The sequence below is a fragment of the Barbatula barbatula genome, assembly GCF_947034865.1.
Source record: "Barbatula barbatula genome assembly, chromosome: 5".
NCBI classification, from domain to species: Eukaryota; Metazoa; Chordata; class Actinopteri; order Cypriniformes; family Nemacheilidae; genus Barbatula; species Barbatula barbatula.
In genome coordinates, this window is record NC_136769.1 from 11,782,643 (window position 1) to 11,801,517 (window position 18,875).

Consider the following 18,875-nt stretch of genomic DNA (forward strand, 5'->3'; position numbering starts at 1 on the left):
TGGGTGACATTCTCAGAACAAGTGTATATATCTCTCTCATAGCTGGTTCTGTGCAGAGAAAGACACAACCACCAGCCGCATCACGTTCTCTCTGTTCTTCTGGAGAAGTTTCTCCAAGCTATAATCTCCAACGGTTACATACAGTGATACCTCAAAATACATGAGAAAAGAAAAGACAAAAACATAGAACAAATCAATGCCACCAAGTTTCACAAATTCAGTTGTCGTTGTGTGTGCCATATATTTATATTTTTTCAATTTCGAAGTGACTTCTGCTAACAGAACATTTTTTATAATTATAACGAGTGTAGTATTAGCTAATTATAATAACAATAACAATATTACAATTAAGATAACACTTGATTTCGATAAAGAAAAAACAAAATGAAACTAGGTAAAAACAAATAATGAAAGACACTTATCATAATAGTTTTGTTTTAAAAGAGCTCTATAAGTTTCTATAGTTTTCAATTTTTATTTGTCCATTTTCATTAAAAAAATTCCAAGCTCCATTCTCTCTCACTGAGTGGGGTTCTCTTACCTTTCAAATAGGGTCCTCAGAATTCTGTTTAAACAGCAGTTCCATCATCCACATCTCTGGACACAGTGTTCACTATAATCCATTTTACCCCTGCAGTAATCGCCAGAGTTTGTGTTCTGTTCCGAATCATGTTGAATCACACGGGCAAAGAAGCAGGGTCCTGGTAAAGTTTAGTCTTGTACAAAACGGAGAGTTCAGGCCCTTGAGGGAACCATTTTAAGGCCCATCCGATTCCTTTTTTGGAGTTTTTTGTTGTTGTAGTTACGGCTTTTTACTGTAGAGCTTCCGGTACTGTAATTCCACTGCTTTTCCAACAAGATGATCATCAGCTGTAGCGACAATCACTTTTTACACAATGAATTACAAACATCACCTCTAGGTAAAAACAAAGAAACCGACTAAAACAATCTGCTATGCTGTTGACACTTGATGGTTTTCAATAATGATGATAGTTACTGTAATGTCAACCGTAACCTTTTTTTTGTTATCGGATTTCATAACTTGTCACACTAAAATCCATTTTTGTATAGCAGCATGTAGATCAGCTTCTACACTTTCATTGCATTACAACGTATCATCATCACTGTCTTTATAATTCCATTGATAATGGTGATACGGAAATTGACCCGATTTGGATCTCAAAGGCCAGAAGAATTATACAGTAGTCTATTTATAATGTGAATTAAAATTACCTCTCCTCAATGACCCTGTTAGTTATAGAACCGGAAAAGTGATACCTTTTAAGACTTAAAAAAACAAAGCCAATGTAATCAAATACAATTTCCAGAATTCGTATATTCATCCTGTTCTTCAACCCCTCAGAATGCCTTTAAGACCCACGAGGGTTCTTCAAAAGCCGTGGCTTTTAGTCAGAAAAATGTATAGATTCTTCATAATTTATTTCTCTGGATGAAAATATATTTATATATCACGTGTACTTTCATAGTTTATATATTCTCTTAAAACTGATATAGCTTCCATTGTCTTTTTGCTTAGTAGGTATTTTTTCCACTTTCCTCTCTTCACCTCACATGTGAGGGCCTTTGCGAGACGGGAGATTCTGAGTTTATAATGATCGAACATGAGTCCTCTGCACAGTGCTGGTCTACTTATCCATCTTTCCTTCTGCAGGAGTGTGAACCATGACAAAATCTTAATGATCCATTTTCTCCTCTGAGCTTTACTTTTGCACTTCAAACCATTTTCATGTGTGGTCTTTCGTTCTCTGCCACTTCTTTCTGTAAACACTTCAGCTTATGCTCATGTATTTCTATATAAACTTCCAGCCTAATGGTGCGTATGGTTTATTCAGATTTTTGCAGCCTCTCTGCTTTGTGTATGGAGTTTTGTATATGTGAAGCTAGTATACTGATCTTTCACATTCTGAGATGTGTTTGTACACATGCGTAGTGATGTTGATCTGCAAACATTTTGCTTTGGCACAGATTGGTGCAAGTTTGGCACATAATTATCAACCTCACATTAAACAGTAATCTATTGATTCATATTGTATTGGCAAATGTGTGTTGCTGAAGTTTGATGTTCACCCAAATACAGGTGGATCAGAGTGTGTCAAAGATTACAGCTGTGGTGTGATTTGCTGTTTTCCTCCTCAAAACTGTGCCAGCGCATTGACTTTGTAGTGATTTCACAGCTGTGTCTTATTCTGGTGTAGTTGATATTTCATACAATGCTGGCTCTACCTTTTCTCATGACTCCTGAGAACATACCCATAGGGTTGAATTGCCAATACCCTTCAACTGTTTCTGTCTCCCTGTACATTTATCTCCCTCCCTCTTTCTCTTTCTCAACTTCAAATCTGGGTTTCTTGGACATTCTCTTTGGAGCCGCTCTTAAAGAGCAATGGCTCAATCTGTGGGTTCTGGGCTTTACTCATCAGGCCTTTCAGTGACCCGTGAATGCCAAGGGTCGGCAGGGGCATTGAAGAAGGCATGGAGCACATACTTCCTGCAGAAACAGGTACCTGGGTGCATGAGATGGGGGTAGTCTGGTTCTGGGAGCAGGGAGAAGGGTTGTTGTTATTATTTAGGCCTCCGCCAGAGCCTCCACCAAGACCCAGACCCATCATGTTATTGTTGAAGTGATGGGCTTTGTAGTAATGGTTCAGATGCTCCGCTCGGGCAAGGTTGGGGAGGTTGACAATCTCGGGATGGTGAAGCCGCAGGCTCTGTCCGCCAGACCCTCCTTGTGGTACTGTTGATCCCCCCGAGATGCCACTGCCACGAATGCCCGCTCCAGCTCCAATCTCATCTTCAACATTAATGATCTCGATCGCTCGTGCCGGACCATGGTGTTTGTGCAACTGGTGCTGTTTCCTCAACTTGTAGAATACCACCAGCATGACTGCCGCCATGAAGGTAATGGCCACAAAACAACCAATAATGATCTTGGTGGTCTTCATCACATCATCTAGCCCAGAAGGGTAGTTAGGCTCAGATATGGGGACAGTGAACGTGGGTTTGGTTGAGGAGGAGGATGAGCCAAGTATAGACAGAGAAGAAGCAGTAGTGGTGACAGCATCATGCCAGAGGTGCCCAGAGGGTGTAGATCCAGGGATTTGAATGAAGGTCTCATTAAAGACACGTAAAGCAGAATCTTCCTCTCCTGTTGTCTCAACAGTTTCTACAGTGACCGTGGTGAAGTAGGTGTAGTTGACGTTGAAATCTGCCGAGGTCACATTTAAAACAGCAGTTGCAGTAGTGTTCCCAGCTGAGTTGGTCACCATGCAGGTGTACTGACCCGTGTCACGCAGCGTCACGTTGGTGAAGTTCAGTGTGCCATCGTGCAGAACAGAAATCCTGACTCGATAAGAGCCGTGGGTCATTAGCGTTCCATTTGGTGTGATCCAGTTGACAGAGGTCATGGAGGTGCCGGTGCGACACTTGAGTTCTGCGGCCATCCCCTCGGTCACATTGAGGTCAGTAGGTGGTTCCACAATAACAGGGGCATAGCAGGTGAAATGGCTCTGGTCCAGCTCTCCAATGTATTTTCCCTTCAGGTAGGGAGGTGCATGGCACCGCGCACAGCAGGTTGTGTTGCTCGGCACAGTTTCTTTAAGCCACCAACTTAGCCACAGCACGTCGCAGTTACAGACCCACGGGTTATGGTTGAGATGCACTCTCTCTAGCTTCTGCAGAGGTGTGAAAAGATCATGGGGCAAGGAGTGCAGGGAATTGTGGGATAGGTTGAGCTCCTCTAGGTTCTTGAGATCGTCAAATGCATTGCGCTCAATGACAGACATTTGAGAGTGCATGAGCCACAGTTTACGCAATGCATTCAGACCTTGAAAGGATCCGGGTCTGATTATTTCCAGACGGTTCCCAGACAACTCCAGCTCTTCAAGTCGCTCCAGGGGAGTCAAGTTAGGGATGTCCTTCAGGCCACACATTCCCAAGTTCAGGTAGCGCAGGTGGATAAGTCCAACAAAGGCTGCGTCGGATATATAATCCAACTTCTTAAGTTCACCGAGGTCAAGACGCCGCAGTGAGGTGACTCTATGAAAAGCATAAGCTGGCAAGGTCTCAATGGGATTGTTTCGTAACCACAGCTCCCGCAGCTTGCTGAGGTACTCGAAAGCCTGTGATGGTACCAGAGTGAGGCGGTTGTCAAACAGTTCCAAAGTGTTGAGGTTTGGGAGGCCATTGAAAGCACCGACCTCTATCTGACGTATCTGGTTCTTGGAGAGCTGGAGGATCTCCAGGTGCTGCAAATGCTTGAATGTGTCTGATTTTATGACCTGATAAAAGTGAAAAAAACTTTTAGGATAGGTATTCTTTATTGACATCCATGTCTCATCAATAACATTACAATGCAAACAAACAAAACACAAATAAATATGGTAATGTTGTACAACAGTGCTGTTTACAGAATTTATATTCACAAAAATCTATAGGTTTAATATATATAATTATTGTATATTAAATAAATGTATTTAAATAAATAAATTATATATATATATTATTTTGTTTTATAGTTTAACTTGTATTGATATAAATAGCTTTACAATTTAATCTTATAACCAGGTCTAGAAATGGGGGGAATGCGGCAGATGGAGTCCAGGAAGTGAATTTCAAGGGGTTCCACCTCAAAATGTAAAGAATTTCCATCCAAACTCTATACATAAATATAGTGACATTTTCTGTATCTATGGTTTAAAAAAAAGAATGTATCCAACCAGTCTCCCCAGTGAATCTCTGATATTCCTACCACTACGTAAAACATTTAAAACCCAAGGCAATATAACTACACAGAAACACATTAAAAAAGTATAAATCTCAGTAAGCACTACCCTTACAAAACAAAAATATATAGGAGTATGGGAAAATATATTGCATTTTATTAAGTGCTAATATTTCTCAATATATGAGAAGCATGTATGTATTATACAATATATTGTAATATATTATCATTGTATTATTTTATATTTTTTTAAATATATATTAAATGATTTAATGGTGACAGTTAATGTAGGAAAACATATTTTCTTTGTGTAAGGGTGGTGGGGAAAAACAACTTAAAAACAAGTTAAAATAGTCATTAAGTAATTAGAATTTAGCAAAAAAATCTATGGGTTTTGTAAGGCTCTGTGCATTTGATGCAGCCAGAGCTGATTTTCTTGGTAAGAGAGAAACTTTCTGCTGGCCTTCAGCCACAATACCCTCTGTATATAGAGCAGAGGAGGGGTGGAGGGTGTTAAACACACTGGAATGGGGGTGTTGAAGAGGAGGGTGGAAACTGTCAGAGCAGCGCACTCGTGGTACATTGCTAAGGGAGAAAAAGAAGCCAAAGAAACTAGGATGCCTTCAGGTATTAAAACATTTTTAGATTTTTAATCATTTCAAGTGGGGCTCGAGGACACAACAAACCAAATCAGAATTTTTATGCTAAAATGGAGCCTTGATGAAAAGCATTATTATTATTATCATGCTTTATTTTTTAATAGTGTTGTTTTTGTTAATGCTTTCAGTGCTGGGGTTCGCTGTATGTTTGCCATTACTTTATCTTTAGAATAAACACGAACCTCCAGGCTCAAAGTAGGTCATACAAGCGCCTGACTCAACATCTCGAAATCTCAGTATTTGTAGAGACTGAAAAAATAAATTGCGCTCAATATTTCAGTCTATAAAAAACAAACAAGCAAACACAGTGGCACGTGATGCACTCACAATGCATGATGGGAAATGATTGGTCTGGTGACTATTTACCTGTATCGAGTTCTCTTGTAAGTTGAGGTATCGTGTGTTGTTTGATATATTATCAGGCACCTCGTCTAAGTTGCGTCTTGTACAGATCACTCGACTAGCTTGATTGGAACAACTGCAGGGAGTGGGACAGGTTGAAGCGGCTCCTGCTGCCTGTTGGCCAGGGAGGATAACCCGCAACAGCAACTGAGCCAATAAGAGGAGGAGGGGGGAGGGACTAGGAAGGCTGGTCACCGTGGTGATGCGCATGGCAACTGGGTCATGACCCTTCCAGTATTCCAAAAGTTGATAGGCTGGTTTTAAAGGTGCAGATGTCCTGCTGAATATTAGTCTGTCTCTCAACTTTTATAGCTTTTCCAGGAATGGAATTCACGTCTGCTTTTTCTAAGAGAAAAAAATCCTCCTTGGTCGGTAGCTTGTTTTTTCCTTCAATACAATTACATACGTTGTGCCTTCATTGCTTCAAAGGGTCTCCTGATTCGACAGCCCTCTTTGTGATGGATACATGTTTTACTGCAAAAGAGAAAAAAAGGATAAATTAGGACGTCTGAAGTCATGTTTAATACCTCTTAGAGAGTCAAATATGGACATTATTTCAGGTTCATATAGAGTTAGTAACATAATGCCACATAAACATATATTTGTCATAAACCGTTAGCCTATTATTAGTAAAGATGCACCGAAACTAAATTTCTATGCCGAGTCGAATATTCAAAGTGAGATATTTCGATGCCAATGCTATTTCTGAAGATTAAATTGATATTTCTTAACTTTCTGAATGTTATTCATTCATATAATGACTATTAATATTGAAGATCAAACTGGGGATGTTTCTCAACATTTTTGATCAGAGCACATATTCATTGCATTTTCCGGAACTCTTTTGATGGACGGGATATATCGTCCCTGATCATCGGCTGTTTTTAAATACCTTTTATCGACTGAGACCAATTTTTGGCCAATATATTGATGCATCTCTAATTATTAGACACCTTTATGTTTGTCACAGGGTTCTCCAAATATCTAACCAATAAAAAGTTTTAAAAAGTGTTTGTCAACATAATATTTAAAGCCCCAGTGAAATCAAAATGAATTTTTTTGCTTTTATTAATAATAAGTTAGCCTTAAGAATGTCAATAAACTGATATACTCTTAAGCTCTGACAAAATTCGCATTTGAAGATATAAGCGTTGAAACTGCCACGTCTGGCACGTGCGCTCAAAAAATCGAGAAATTCTGTGACATCATGCTACACTTCAGCAGAAGCGGTGCCTCATATCAGCCACTTGTTCGCACAAATTATTATGTCCTACATATAGAATGACACAAAGTGCACTATATGGGAGATAGTGGGCAATCCTGACAGCATAAACAAAGTCCTAATTTAGCTTCAGAACAACGTGAGCGGTTGCACGTGAGTGTGTTCCGGTTCAGAGACATGATAGCACAGAGCCTTTCAGTGGGTCTTTAATCATTTAAAAACAAGCACAGTGTTTTTTCAAATCCCTATGAAAACAGCAAATCTTGACAAACAAGGTTTTGGAAGGACAGGTGATATGCAGGACCACATTTACTGTACATTAGAAAAGACATGCAGGTCAAATGTTCATCTGCTGTTAAGACTTATCTTGGGTGATGTAGTATTAACACACCAAACGTGATTTGGTCACATGTTTTTTAAGAATAAATAAACAATTATTAGCCTGTTGTTTTTCCTTTTAGCAAAAACTCATAAGAGATCTGGCACGATTTGTATGCTCATATTCCTCGTGCCTTACTACAATAATAGTGCTTGGGTGAACTATAGTACTAATCTTAATGCCCATAGACTTTAAGCTCATGGGGTCTTAGAGCAGCATTATATGGTGCAGTGTGCTAAAGCTGATGGATGGCTAGCTCGAACCTCAAGCAGGAGGGTTCAGCGCTCACTGCAGATTATTTAGATTCCAGTAACTATATAAGGGTATCCAGCGAGACACAGAGCATTACTAATGATGATGACCCTAATTATCGTACACTGACATGCATGTTCATTTCACACAGGGCTTTACACTCGGCACAGTAAAAATAAATAAAGAAAAGAGGAAGAAAAGAATAGAGATTATTAAACTGATAGATGACTGTACAGCTGCAGGGCCAGAACAGAATCATCAACACTAATAGATGAATACTGAGAGAGAGAGAGAGAGAAAGAGAGAGAGACTAGAGTGAAATGTGAGCTAGAGACAGAGAGTATGAAACAGACAGAAAGTAAGAAATGCTAAAAAAATGAAATAGAGAATGGGGAAAAAGAGAAACGAAGGGAAGGAGGGATACAGAAGAGAGAGAGACAGATACATGAATTCATAATTTCTCCCAGAGAGGACGAGCAAAGCTGAACAGAAAGGATTGAATATGAAACAGGTAGAGATATAGAGAGTAGAGAGATAACTGCACTGCAGTGTCTGTACTGTGTATTACTATGTGTATTTCAGTGACTGATCAGACCAATTGTGTTGCCTCATTGCCATGCACAATGACAACCCAAGCTTGCATGGAGTACAATGGCTCTCATTTACTAATAGATCCCTGTCAGAATCACATACATGTTTTGTAACTCTTTATTTTAATCGTGCTGTCAACTTTGTGCTTTATTCACTTATGGCAAATGCACATGTGAAGAAATGTTGTCAATATGTAAGGGATAATGTACAGGCAGACGGTTATTATCGCATAAACATTATTTCGCGACAACAGCCGGTTGCTTGTACATTTTCCGCTTATTACACGGCTATTTGCCACATTAGAAAAAACTGGACAGGAAATGTGAATTTTTACCGAATGCAGACCTTCCGCGAAGAAACGCAGTTTACTTTCGATTTTAAGGTAAGAAACAACTTTCAAATGTCACGAAAAGTCATTTTGAAATATATTGTAATGTATGTTATTAAAAGACATATTTATATTTAATTTGTCAAAAAACCTGTCAAAATGATTTGCTGCATCTGGGATACTGTGTGTTATTAGTTTTGAGAGGTTGATATCTGGGAATAATGAACCTGCAAAAGTTGTGACTGGCCAATCAGAATCAAGCGATTCTAACGAGCCGTGTAATAAGGTAAAATAAAGATGTTCGACACATAACAACCGTAAACACCACATATTAACCCAGTTTAAAGAATGCAATATGCAGTATCTTTTATTTTAATTTGTATTTTATTTATAAGAAATAGAAGTTCTAGAAAATGCTATCATATCCTGTTGAATAAGACCCAGTCTCTTAAAGGTCCAGTGTGTAGTTTTCAGGAGGATCTATCGACAGAACTGCAATATAATGTACATAACTATGTCTTCAGAGGTGTATAAAGACCTTACATAATGAAATGTTATGTTTTGTTATCTTAGAATGAGCTATTTCTATCTTTATACACTGTGGGTCCCCTTCCATAATATTCACCATGTTGTTTCCACAGTAGCCCTAAACGGACAAACTGCTCTACAGAGTGCGTTTTTCGTTAATGTTATCTCCTTCAGCAAAGATGCAACAATGTGACACCATTTTAATTCTGTGTCAGCCGTCGTAGCACTTCAAAAGGGAGGGGTGGAGTGAGTCGTTCGCAAATTCGCAAACCTGACTGCTAGATGCCACTAAATTTCATACACTGGCCCCTTAAGAAAATACAAGATGATGAACCCCAGCTAAAACACACGCTCCAGTCAGGTGAACAAATATGATGTTCCCTGCTGCCGCTTGACTGTGACCATAACCAGGCATTATGGGCAAAGCAATTTGTATAGCTGTCATATAAAAGAAAGCCTAGTCGCAGCCTCAGACGCCCACGCTCTGTTGGCTGAACGTCTGATGCATATGGCACACTTTTTTGGAAACACTTCAGCACGTTCGAAGTCGTCATCTGATTGGTTAAATTTCACAGGATTTCCGGTAGACGTGTGTGTCGTGTTCTTTAAGGGACCGTCCTGGAAACAACAAAGCTGTCTGATCTAAGAAGTAAGCTGTCGTGTTTTCAACGGTTGCTATAAGAATTCATCACGATCGACTAAACATTTAATTCTTAAAAGTATGCAAGGTTTACGGCATGAACTTATAATAATTTTGTTGCTGTTAACTTTTGACATTTTCGTGAATTCATCGGTCTGTTACTGCGGGTACATTGCCACACCTCTAAACATTAACGCGGCTCACAACGAAACGTGATTGGTTGATTTACCTGTCAGTCATTTGGTCTATTGGGCGGGCCTTGGCCAAAGAAGGCGACGATAAGTTATCGCTACGACAGACTACAGAAAGCCAAACCCCAGGCCATGCTCTATAAACACTGGAACTAAGGCATTACTAATACTGTCACAACTACCTGCAGCAATACCTGCCACGCTTGTTCATAATGGCATAGGCTACAGTATTAACCTTTATAAAGTGGACCCAAATCTTACTTTATGCTGGTTGTACTGTGATGTGTTAAGAACAAAGGCAAGACCAATTTTAAATTGCAATTTTTAATTTAACTTCTTAATACATTATGGGGGTTAGATTAGATGATTAATTTAATAAATATTATTAACCTTAATTATAATTGTTCCTGTAGATCAATTAAAAGAGCATGGTATTAGCAACGCAAAAGTCATGAGTTCAATTCCCATGGAATACACATAATGCCAAAATGTATAGCTCAAATACACTGTAGGTTGCTTTGGAAAACCGCATCTGCCACATGCATAAATGTAAGTAATACTGTTATTGGGATGATAATAATGCTTTTCAAATTATATACACATTTGGCATACATACTGTGCTAGACTAATGGCAGTGAAACAATGGAAAGGAAACAATGAGAGCAAATGGGAAACATGCCTACATTTGCAAAGATGTTCTGCATTTAAAAGGACAGGAAACAAGTACATGTTAACCGGGCTAACCTAACAGTAAATTACATTGGGACAAAATGGACCCCTGAAATTGGTCCAGCCATGCCCATTGGACCGTGTGAGCTGAAAGAAAGGGGCAAGAGTGCTCACCATAGAATAATTATTAAAACGTCATGCAGGAAATAACAGTGACCTTATTTTATCCATCTATGTTGTGTCATCTTCGTGCATGATTGACAAGAGCTACAATTAGCTCTGAGTGCCAACTGCCAATTAAAGGGCTGTAATGGGACATGGCATCTGCTGTGATGTTGATGGGAAATGGAGTCCAAAATGACAGTGATGACAGGAAATTGAGTCAGCTGTGAGCCTGTTGGGAAATGTGGTTTGAATCGTCGTGTCCCTTTGCACAAAACGTGTTTGCGGCGCACACACAAGACACTGTGATCCTGTTACAGGCCCTGTGCCACACAAGCTTACATTTTTTCTCTTCCTGTCTCACACCCTTTCTATCCGAGTGTTAAACCCACTGATTGCCTTTATTGTCTCTTCCTCTCTTTAATTCGTTCTTACACTCCCCCTGTGCGTGTGTTCTGTTGGTGTGTAAATACAGCATTGGCCTCTTAGTCTGATGAAAGGTTAACCTGCTGCACTGAAACATATTAACCCTTTAGCCTGAGTTCTGTATCAGTCTCCTGGAGAATCAGGCTCTCATCTCTCTTCCCTTACTTAAATCTTAGCACAGAGTTACCATGGTTACCTTTTTAACCAAACTTTGTCTTTTTTTTTCGCTCATATATGTAGACACATTTGTATTTTTGAGGACTTACATATCAGACTGATTCTATTTTCTATCATGTGACCCTACATCTACACGAACCCCTTATTCTGGGGTCACACTAGATCTTGAAAATGCTAAATCTTTATACAGATATATGTGTATATGTGCTACAACCAGAAAAATCCTTTAGAAAAAGATTAAAAGAGTTCATAACTACAATGCTATTGTTTTTTTGTTTTGTTAATGTAAAGCTGAATTGTACAAAGTGCAATTTAATTTTCCTAACTGAAAAGGTCATGCCATGATGTTTCAGTCTTCTTTTGGTCAAACATTGTCACGTGATACAAATTCACAGGTCTGAGTTGACCAAACTTGACCTTTGGAATACAGTGAAATGAGATTTTGTTCACACACACGCTTGCATTTCGTCTGCCACATACATTCACATGCGAATCAATTGAGGTCAATGAAATGAGAAGTCTAGTGTGACCACAGAATGACACAAACATGTAGACCTTCAGTGTTTTATTTCAACCTTCAAGTAAAGTTTACTTGTAAAGATATACATATTAGGGTGGAAAACTATTTTCAAACAAAAAAAGACATTACATTTAATGCATTTTACTTTTTATGTTAAAAAGGAAAATTTGAAGTGTTTTACATTGCAATGACTATTATAAATGATTTATCCGTGCACACCATTATTTTTGTTATTCATTTGCACTTGAAATCTTTAATCAAAAACATTAAGCTCCTCTCCACCTCTCAACAACAACTCTTCACCACATGACGTAAGCAACAAAAAAGAGGTAGGACTATACTCAATGGCCAGGCATTTTTAGCCCTCCCCTCCATGCCCAACTTACAACAAACCAATCAAAAAGGGCAAAATAAAGCCTCACCCTAAATTGTTTCTAATTTCAGAAGCCGTTCTACTCGGATATACGTCAACTTCCGTTTCATTGTGACTTTAAAGGTGTCATGAATTAAGAAACCAATTTTGACATGAGCTTTTGTTATATAAAAGCTCATTGTATTCAAACGGACATCCTGTAAGTGTCAGAACTGAAGTCGTCCTTGTTACTGAAATAAACTGGTAATCATAGGGACATATTTTTCGGCTAAAGATTTGTTTTGTCCGTCAGTTTAAACTAAACCGCTACGCGCTGTGTTGTGTTTATGCTGCATCACACAGCGCTCTTTTATTGTTGTTGCCATGTTTGTTATTAATAAGCTCTTTTATGCTTGTTGTTTGGTCTTAGATAAAAAAGCCTCTGCACTTAACTATTAAAAAATGGTCTGTTGCAGAGTTTGAGATTATTTGGTCTAATAAAATATATAAACAATTTGCAATGTAAGGTTAGGTCGTCTTTGTCTTTATTTGCTTATTGTATCTGTGATGATCTGGCAACCCTGTCACTTTAGCCTTTTAGCACTTTAGTCAATCTCCAGAGCAGCTAATCCTGTGTCATATGTGCAAAAGTAAAGCTTTCTTTCACTGTTATTTTTATTTAGAGCGACCAAGCAACAAACATGCAACATTGTGCCGCTCCTGGTTGTGAAAGAACACAGTCGCTTCCTTTGGATTCTGATATTAGGAATGTGTAGTTGAAGTTTATTTTTAAGTATGCTCACGTGGGTGAAACATTGAGCATTTGTTAGCTTCATTTCACCGTGGATTCCTTTGTAAACAAGGCACATGTCGATGCTGGATTTGCAGAGAGACTGAGATTAAAAAGCAATGCTGTGCCGTCAATATTGAATCCGACCAAATCTTATGCGAGTAAAAATATATGTAAGACGCATCACTATTGCTTTATGTCATGATTATGTGTAAACCTATTTGTCTAACCAAGTTTACAGAAGGCTCCAACTAAGCACGTAGCTTGCGAAACAGACAAACAGAAATGTACATCCCAGGGCACACTGCTGTCTTCTGGAACTGTTATCCAATCAAAGCAGTGGGTGTTTACTTCCAAGCCTTCAATGCGACCCGCCCTTAAAAACTGAGCTTTTCTTGAGCTGGACTCAAAACCCGGATAGAAAATAGCCTATTACTTATTGATTTTGATGTTCTTGAATGTAAAAACCACGCGAATATCATAAGTAGACTTCAGACAACAGTATAAAATAATAAAAACGGCCAGTTCAGGACACCTTTAAGTGATTTAAAGGGTTTAAGTGAATTAAATTCTGTCATCATTTACTCGCCGTCTTGCAGTTTCAAACCCGTATGACTTTCTTTGTTCTGCAGAACATAAAAGAAGATATTTTGTAGAAAGTTGTTTACCAAACAACGGCGCCACTCTTTGACTTCTATTGTATGGACACAAAACCAATGCAAGTCAATGGGTACCTCAGTTTTTCTGTTACCAACATTCTTTCAATTTCTTTACTTATTTTTTGGTGTTCTGCAGAAGAAAAAAAGAGTGAGTAAATGATGACAGAATTTTCATTTTTGTTTGAACTATCCCTTTAAAGTACATTAAAGCTTATCCTGGGAAAAGAACCCATGAGCTTGACATTGCTAGTATCATGCTTTACCAGTGGAACTACGAACATCACTTTTAACCTTTCATGAAGTATACACACACTTACAACATGTCTTACTTTTAGCACAGATGCTGAATGCAGTCACACAGGGGTTACTGAGTGCTGCTTCCTCCTCAGGGAAACTCCATATTTAGAAATATGCCACTAACATGGTTTCTGGGGCTTGTGATGTAGCATTTTTGTTGAATGGTACTTTTCAAAACTGCCCATCATATCACCTGTAATATCAAGCGATGCCTCAATATTGCATTTCAGATCCTATCATAAACAACACACACGCGAGAGATTTGAAGGAAAACACTGTGAATGTGAGCACAGCCCCCCTGGTTTATATTTCTGAGATGTTTGAGGTGGGGGACGCCACAATACAAGGGGGTCTGCTAAAATAAAGAAAGCTGCAAGCAGAACCCCTAGATAACCCATTCATCTGCTGTTACACAACAAAACATGTGGACCTATGATGAAAAATGATAATTATTTGTCAGGCAGATTGCCATTGACAGATGTACTGGCACAACGACGTGTATGTTGAGCTGTTATTGTTTTCCCTGTAATAAAATTGTGACAATTAATTTGAGCTCCGGTTGCCTCTATGTTGGGTGGCAGCACGGCTTAGCGCAGACCAGAATATTATTACAGGGAAATTTCCTACTACACAAGACATCAATAAAAACGTGTGCTCACAGAAAACATGGAATTATGTACAGTATATAGAATGGACCCTGGTATTCAGTGAGCGAAATCTCTAAATATATCTGACCATCATAAAGACTATTCACAGTGCGGAAAGCGGTAACATTGACAGTGCAGATAACATAAAACCCTACGGATGCTCACTGTTGCAATGATGGTAATGACATGTAAGGAAATCCAATAACTAGGCTCAACTTTTTCTCCGCACAACGCCATATAATGTGTAAACTAGACTCAGCAGTGAGTTAAGCACCTTATCATCACGCCAGACAGTGAGCGAACTGACATAAACTCTACAGCAGTAATCACCATTGGGAAAAGACTTCTTACGTACTGTGGATGCATACTTAAATCACTGCTTGGCATAAGGATTATTTATTCTAAACCGTAGGTGCTTCACGTCGTCTTTGCAGGCTAAGGTGTAGTAGGACGTAGTCATTTCAAAATGGTACATTTGTAGATAAAGGCTATCAGACAGTTTTAGTATGTAAGTGTAATAAGGGAGACATGATGACCCTGACATGGCTTAAAAAGTTAATTTAACGCTTTATTGGTGGAAACGCTGATTAGGGATATAAGAGAGGACGACCAAAATGACATTACAAATTATTTAAATAATGAAATGACCCTCTATAGCAAAAGTTCTCATGATGATCCTACACATCTGTTAATAACCTAAATAATCCAGCGCCAGACACCAAACTCTTAAAGATATTTGTTTAACATTTTGATTTGGCTATAAATGTTCTATTGGTTGTATTTTGTTTAAAACGTTTGAGGAGGAAGGGGTTCTGGATCAGTGTTGGTCTATATTTTTTCACAATATCATTATTTCTCTGCACAAGAGAAAATCTGATTGCGAAAGCCCTAGTACCAGCATTGTCTGTAAACAAATGTCCTCAAAATTAAACATAAAAAATTCATTAATGTATGTATTCATTTATTAATGGCAGTTTGTTTTATTATGCAAACATCTAAACACAAACACATGGACAAAATAAACGGATATCTATCAAACATCAGCTTAAAAAGAAACCTGTTTTCACGTGTTTACATGCATAGTAATAAACCGGCTACGCAGAAAACTGCGTTTACATGGAAGTTTTCCTGTGCAGTGACGTCATCATGGATAGTCTGTTTAGTAATACAAATGCAGTGGGAATTTGCAGGTCAGAGTTCACCAAACTTAAACTTTTCTACGCAGTGAAATGCGAAATATCGTTGGACAGGCTTGCGTTTCCGGCCTGTCGCACTTGCATGCGTATGAATGGAAGTCAATGGAGGGAAAAGTCAAGTGTGACCGCGGCATTACACGTTATCAGCTTATTAAGCATAATCGGAGTAAGACTGTGCATGTAAACGCACTCATTGTGGTTGGCCTAAACCCTGATTATCACTTTTCTACATTAATTCTAATAATGTACGATTTTAAAGATGATTTCAGTGCAATGTAGTGCCTTTATTCTACGGTCTGAAGAGACCTGCGAGCAGTTTTTAGGTCAAATCAACTTTTAACTACTGGTACATAATATCTTGGTATCGTGGTGTACATTTCTAAAACAATTACCTTAGATTTAGATTTTTTATGCATTATGAAGACATTTGTGAACCAGATTAAAGACTCAAAATCAAATTTTGAGATAATAAGCATCAAAGTTTAATTTCAAGCATTAATTTCACAATTTATTTTACATGACCTCAGTCAATAATAAAGATAGTAATGTTTTGTTTTCACATAATGTTCTTTACATTATGGATTATTTTATTCAGAAAACAATACATTTATTTTCATAGACTGCGTCACCTATTGTCTACATTAATATCCTGTTATAGTCTGTCATGATATAGTTAATAGGATGGTCAACAATATTTAATAGGATGGTCAGTTTTGTACTGTCCGACAGGAGCTTCCTGTGGCACTTACAATGAGAGCCAGTCCGCATGAATCCAACACATCCCTGATACTACTCTACCCATCAATTTTCTTATCTGCTGGATGGGTGTTTTCCCATCTGCCTGTGTCTGATGTTCTTCACTGAGAGACATTTTTAAAGTTTTAAGTGTCATTGGAGGCCAGGTAAATGTGAATACTATTAAATTGGATTTTGCTGCTTATTAATTATGGTCAATATAGGTGATACCATGTTTTCTACGATGTGCAGTTGTTGTTAATACCAAACTTTCCCTGAATGTTTGATGAGTTGTGTGTTTCTCAAAAAATGTAATGTTTCAATCCAAGCTCTCAAGCACTGCATCAAAGATTCAGGGGAATTTTGGGATCTGTGAGTAAATAGTAAACATTCATCTTTGCCATTTGGTATGTTTTTATACCAAGTTCATATCAAGCACAGCTACAATTATAGTGTTACTATTTCTAGGAAGAATGAAACTCTGTTGTGCTAATTTAATGTGATGCGTAGCAATATTTTATTTTTAGGCAGTCACATGGGAACGGGGCTGACATGGTTTTCATTCTGTTGTTTCTCTATGGGCAGTAAAAGTGCACCCTTCACTGTTCATCCACATAAAGGTTTGTGTAAAGAATGTGGAAATAATTTTTACTTTTCTCTCCATTATTTATTGATTTGGTAACCTTAGAGAGTAGCTACAGTCCTTAGGTTGGGGAATTCGACAAATCTTTGGTTGAAGGAGAGTGTGCTCTGCCTCATTTTCATCTGTTCCTTGTCTTATTGCATTGGTCTAGGGTGTTTCAAACTGCCATACTGAATCCAAGTAAAACAGCCTTAGAGACGCACTGAGCCAAAGCTTTACATGAATAAATGCGCTCGTTGTGCAACGTTATGGCACTCAACCGCTTAAAAAGAAAGGTATCGCATATTGTACCAAAAGGCTCTCTTTTTCTTACATTGTTCAGTTAAAACGGGGAGGTAGTACAGCCAAAAATTCACATTTTGTCATTATTCACTCAACCTCCTGTTGTTCCATATATCTTCATTTTCTCACACAGTATGTTCAGGTAAAACACAAGGAATATGAACTTGAATGTTTTTTGGGTGTTTTTTTTAGGTTGGTCGCTATTGGAGACTATAAACTTACTTTAAAATATTCTACAATGGGGTATGGGCAGACATTCTACTATGGGCAACTACGTCTACGTCTATGTGCACATTATACTATATATGAAAGATCAAACCGATATTACATTACAGTATTTTTAAGGATACAGTCCATGTGGGTTAAATTTTAAAATAAAATCCATTCTCAATTCCTTACTTCCCTCCTTACTTTACCGTTTCCACATCATTTTCGTGCGATCGGTATGATTTTATTAACTAGCATATGGTACGCACATGGATATCGCTTCACATTACTGCATAACCCATCCGCTTCTGTGCTGTGAATGTACAAAACTATAAAAGCTTGCTTCCACTGTGCAAATTAAAGATGTCATATTTTGTAACTTTTCATAGATAATGAATGAAAAGATTCTTAAGAATAATTTCTGTAAGGTTACACAGTAGAGTAGAAGTACATTGGTCCAGAACTTTCACCAATGAATGAGGTTCTGACTTTACGTGCCCACACACTCCTCCACGCGCGCTCGTCCCCTTATACACGGGGCTGGCACAATGCGGCCGGCTCCCCGCTGTATGAGACATGACAAATAGTATGCTAACTCCACTGCTTTGTGCAGCCTGTGTAGTGGCTGATTTATGTGCAGGCTCAGGGGAGAGGAGCCCCCAGGTTATTGAAATATTCTACGCGTGGTTCGAGCTGGATGTTTGTACAGGTAAATCGATGGTGACAGTCGATACTCTTCCCACGGCTAGGCGAGCCGAGAGGTGAGCGTGGCCACACGGGACCCAGCACCAACACCCACCACCATACAGATGGTCATATCAAAGCAAATGAATCCAGACCCGAGATCAGCCTCTATTTCAATTTCACACTTTACTTTTACACGCCAGAGTTACATGGCCGTCTGCCGAGGACGTGATCTGTGTGCGGCCGGATTCTAACGGTCTGTGAGAGACTGCGGGGCTCGATGAGATGTGATGGGCTGTGATTGGGAATGATAGGAATGCTGATGGTAGAAGAGAGATCCTCCACTCTCATGTGTCATAAAGTTTTTAAGCTCAGTCTCGCCCGAGATGCAGTGATGTTACAACTGGGAATTGGAGATGATGGCGCGGTATTGTACAATAGCGAGCACATATGCAGCAGCCGTATAAATAACTCACACCTGCAGGGCGCGCTGATA

General features: G+C 38.8%; 1 protein-coding gene across 1 annotated transcript in view; it reads right to left on the bottom strand.

The window, feature by feature from the left end:
* Window positions 1-223: 223 nt before the first annotated feature.
* lrrc4ba (leucine rich repeat containing 4Ba) overlaps window positions 224-18,875 on the bottom strand; it is a 29,151-nt gene continuing 10,499 nt past the window's right edge. The window contains exons 3-4 of the mRNA XM_079457284.1: window positions 5,767-6,276; window positions 224-4,298 (exon numbers count right to left, since the gene is read on the bottom strand). Of these exons, the coding sequence (XP_079313410.1) occupies window positions 2,355-4,298; window positions 5,767-6,012 (2,190 nt within the window). The 5' untranslated portion in view covers window positions 6,013-6,276 and the 3' untranslated portion in view covers window positions 224-2,354. The remainder of the gene's footprint in view (window positions 4,299-5,766; window positions 6,277-18,875) is intronic.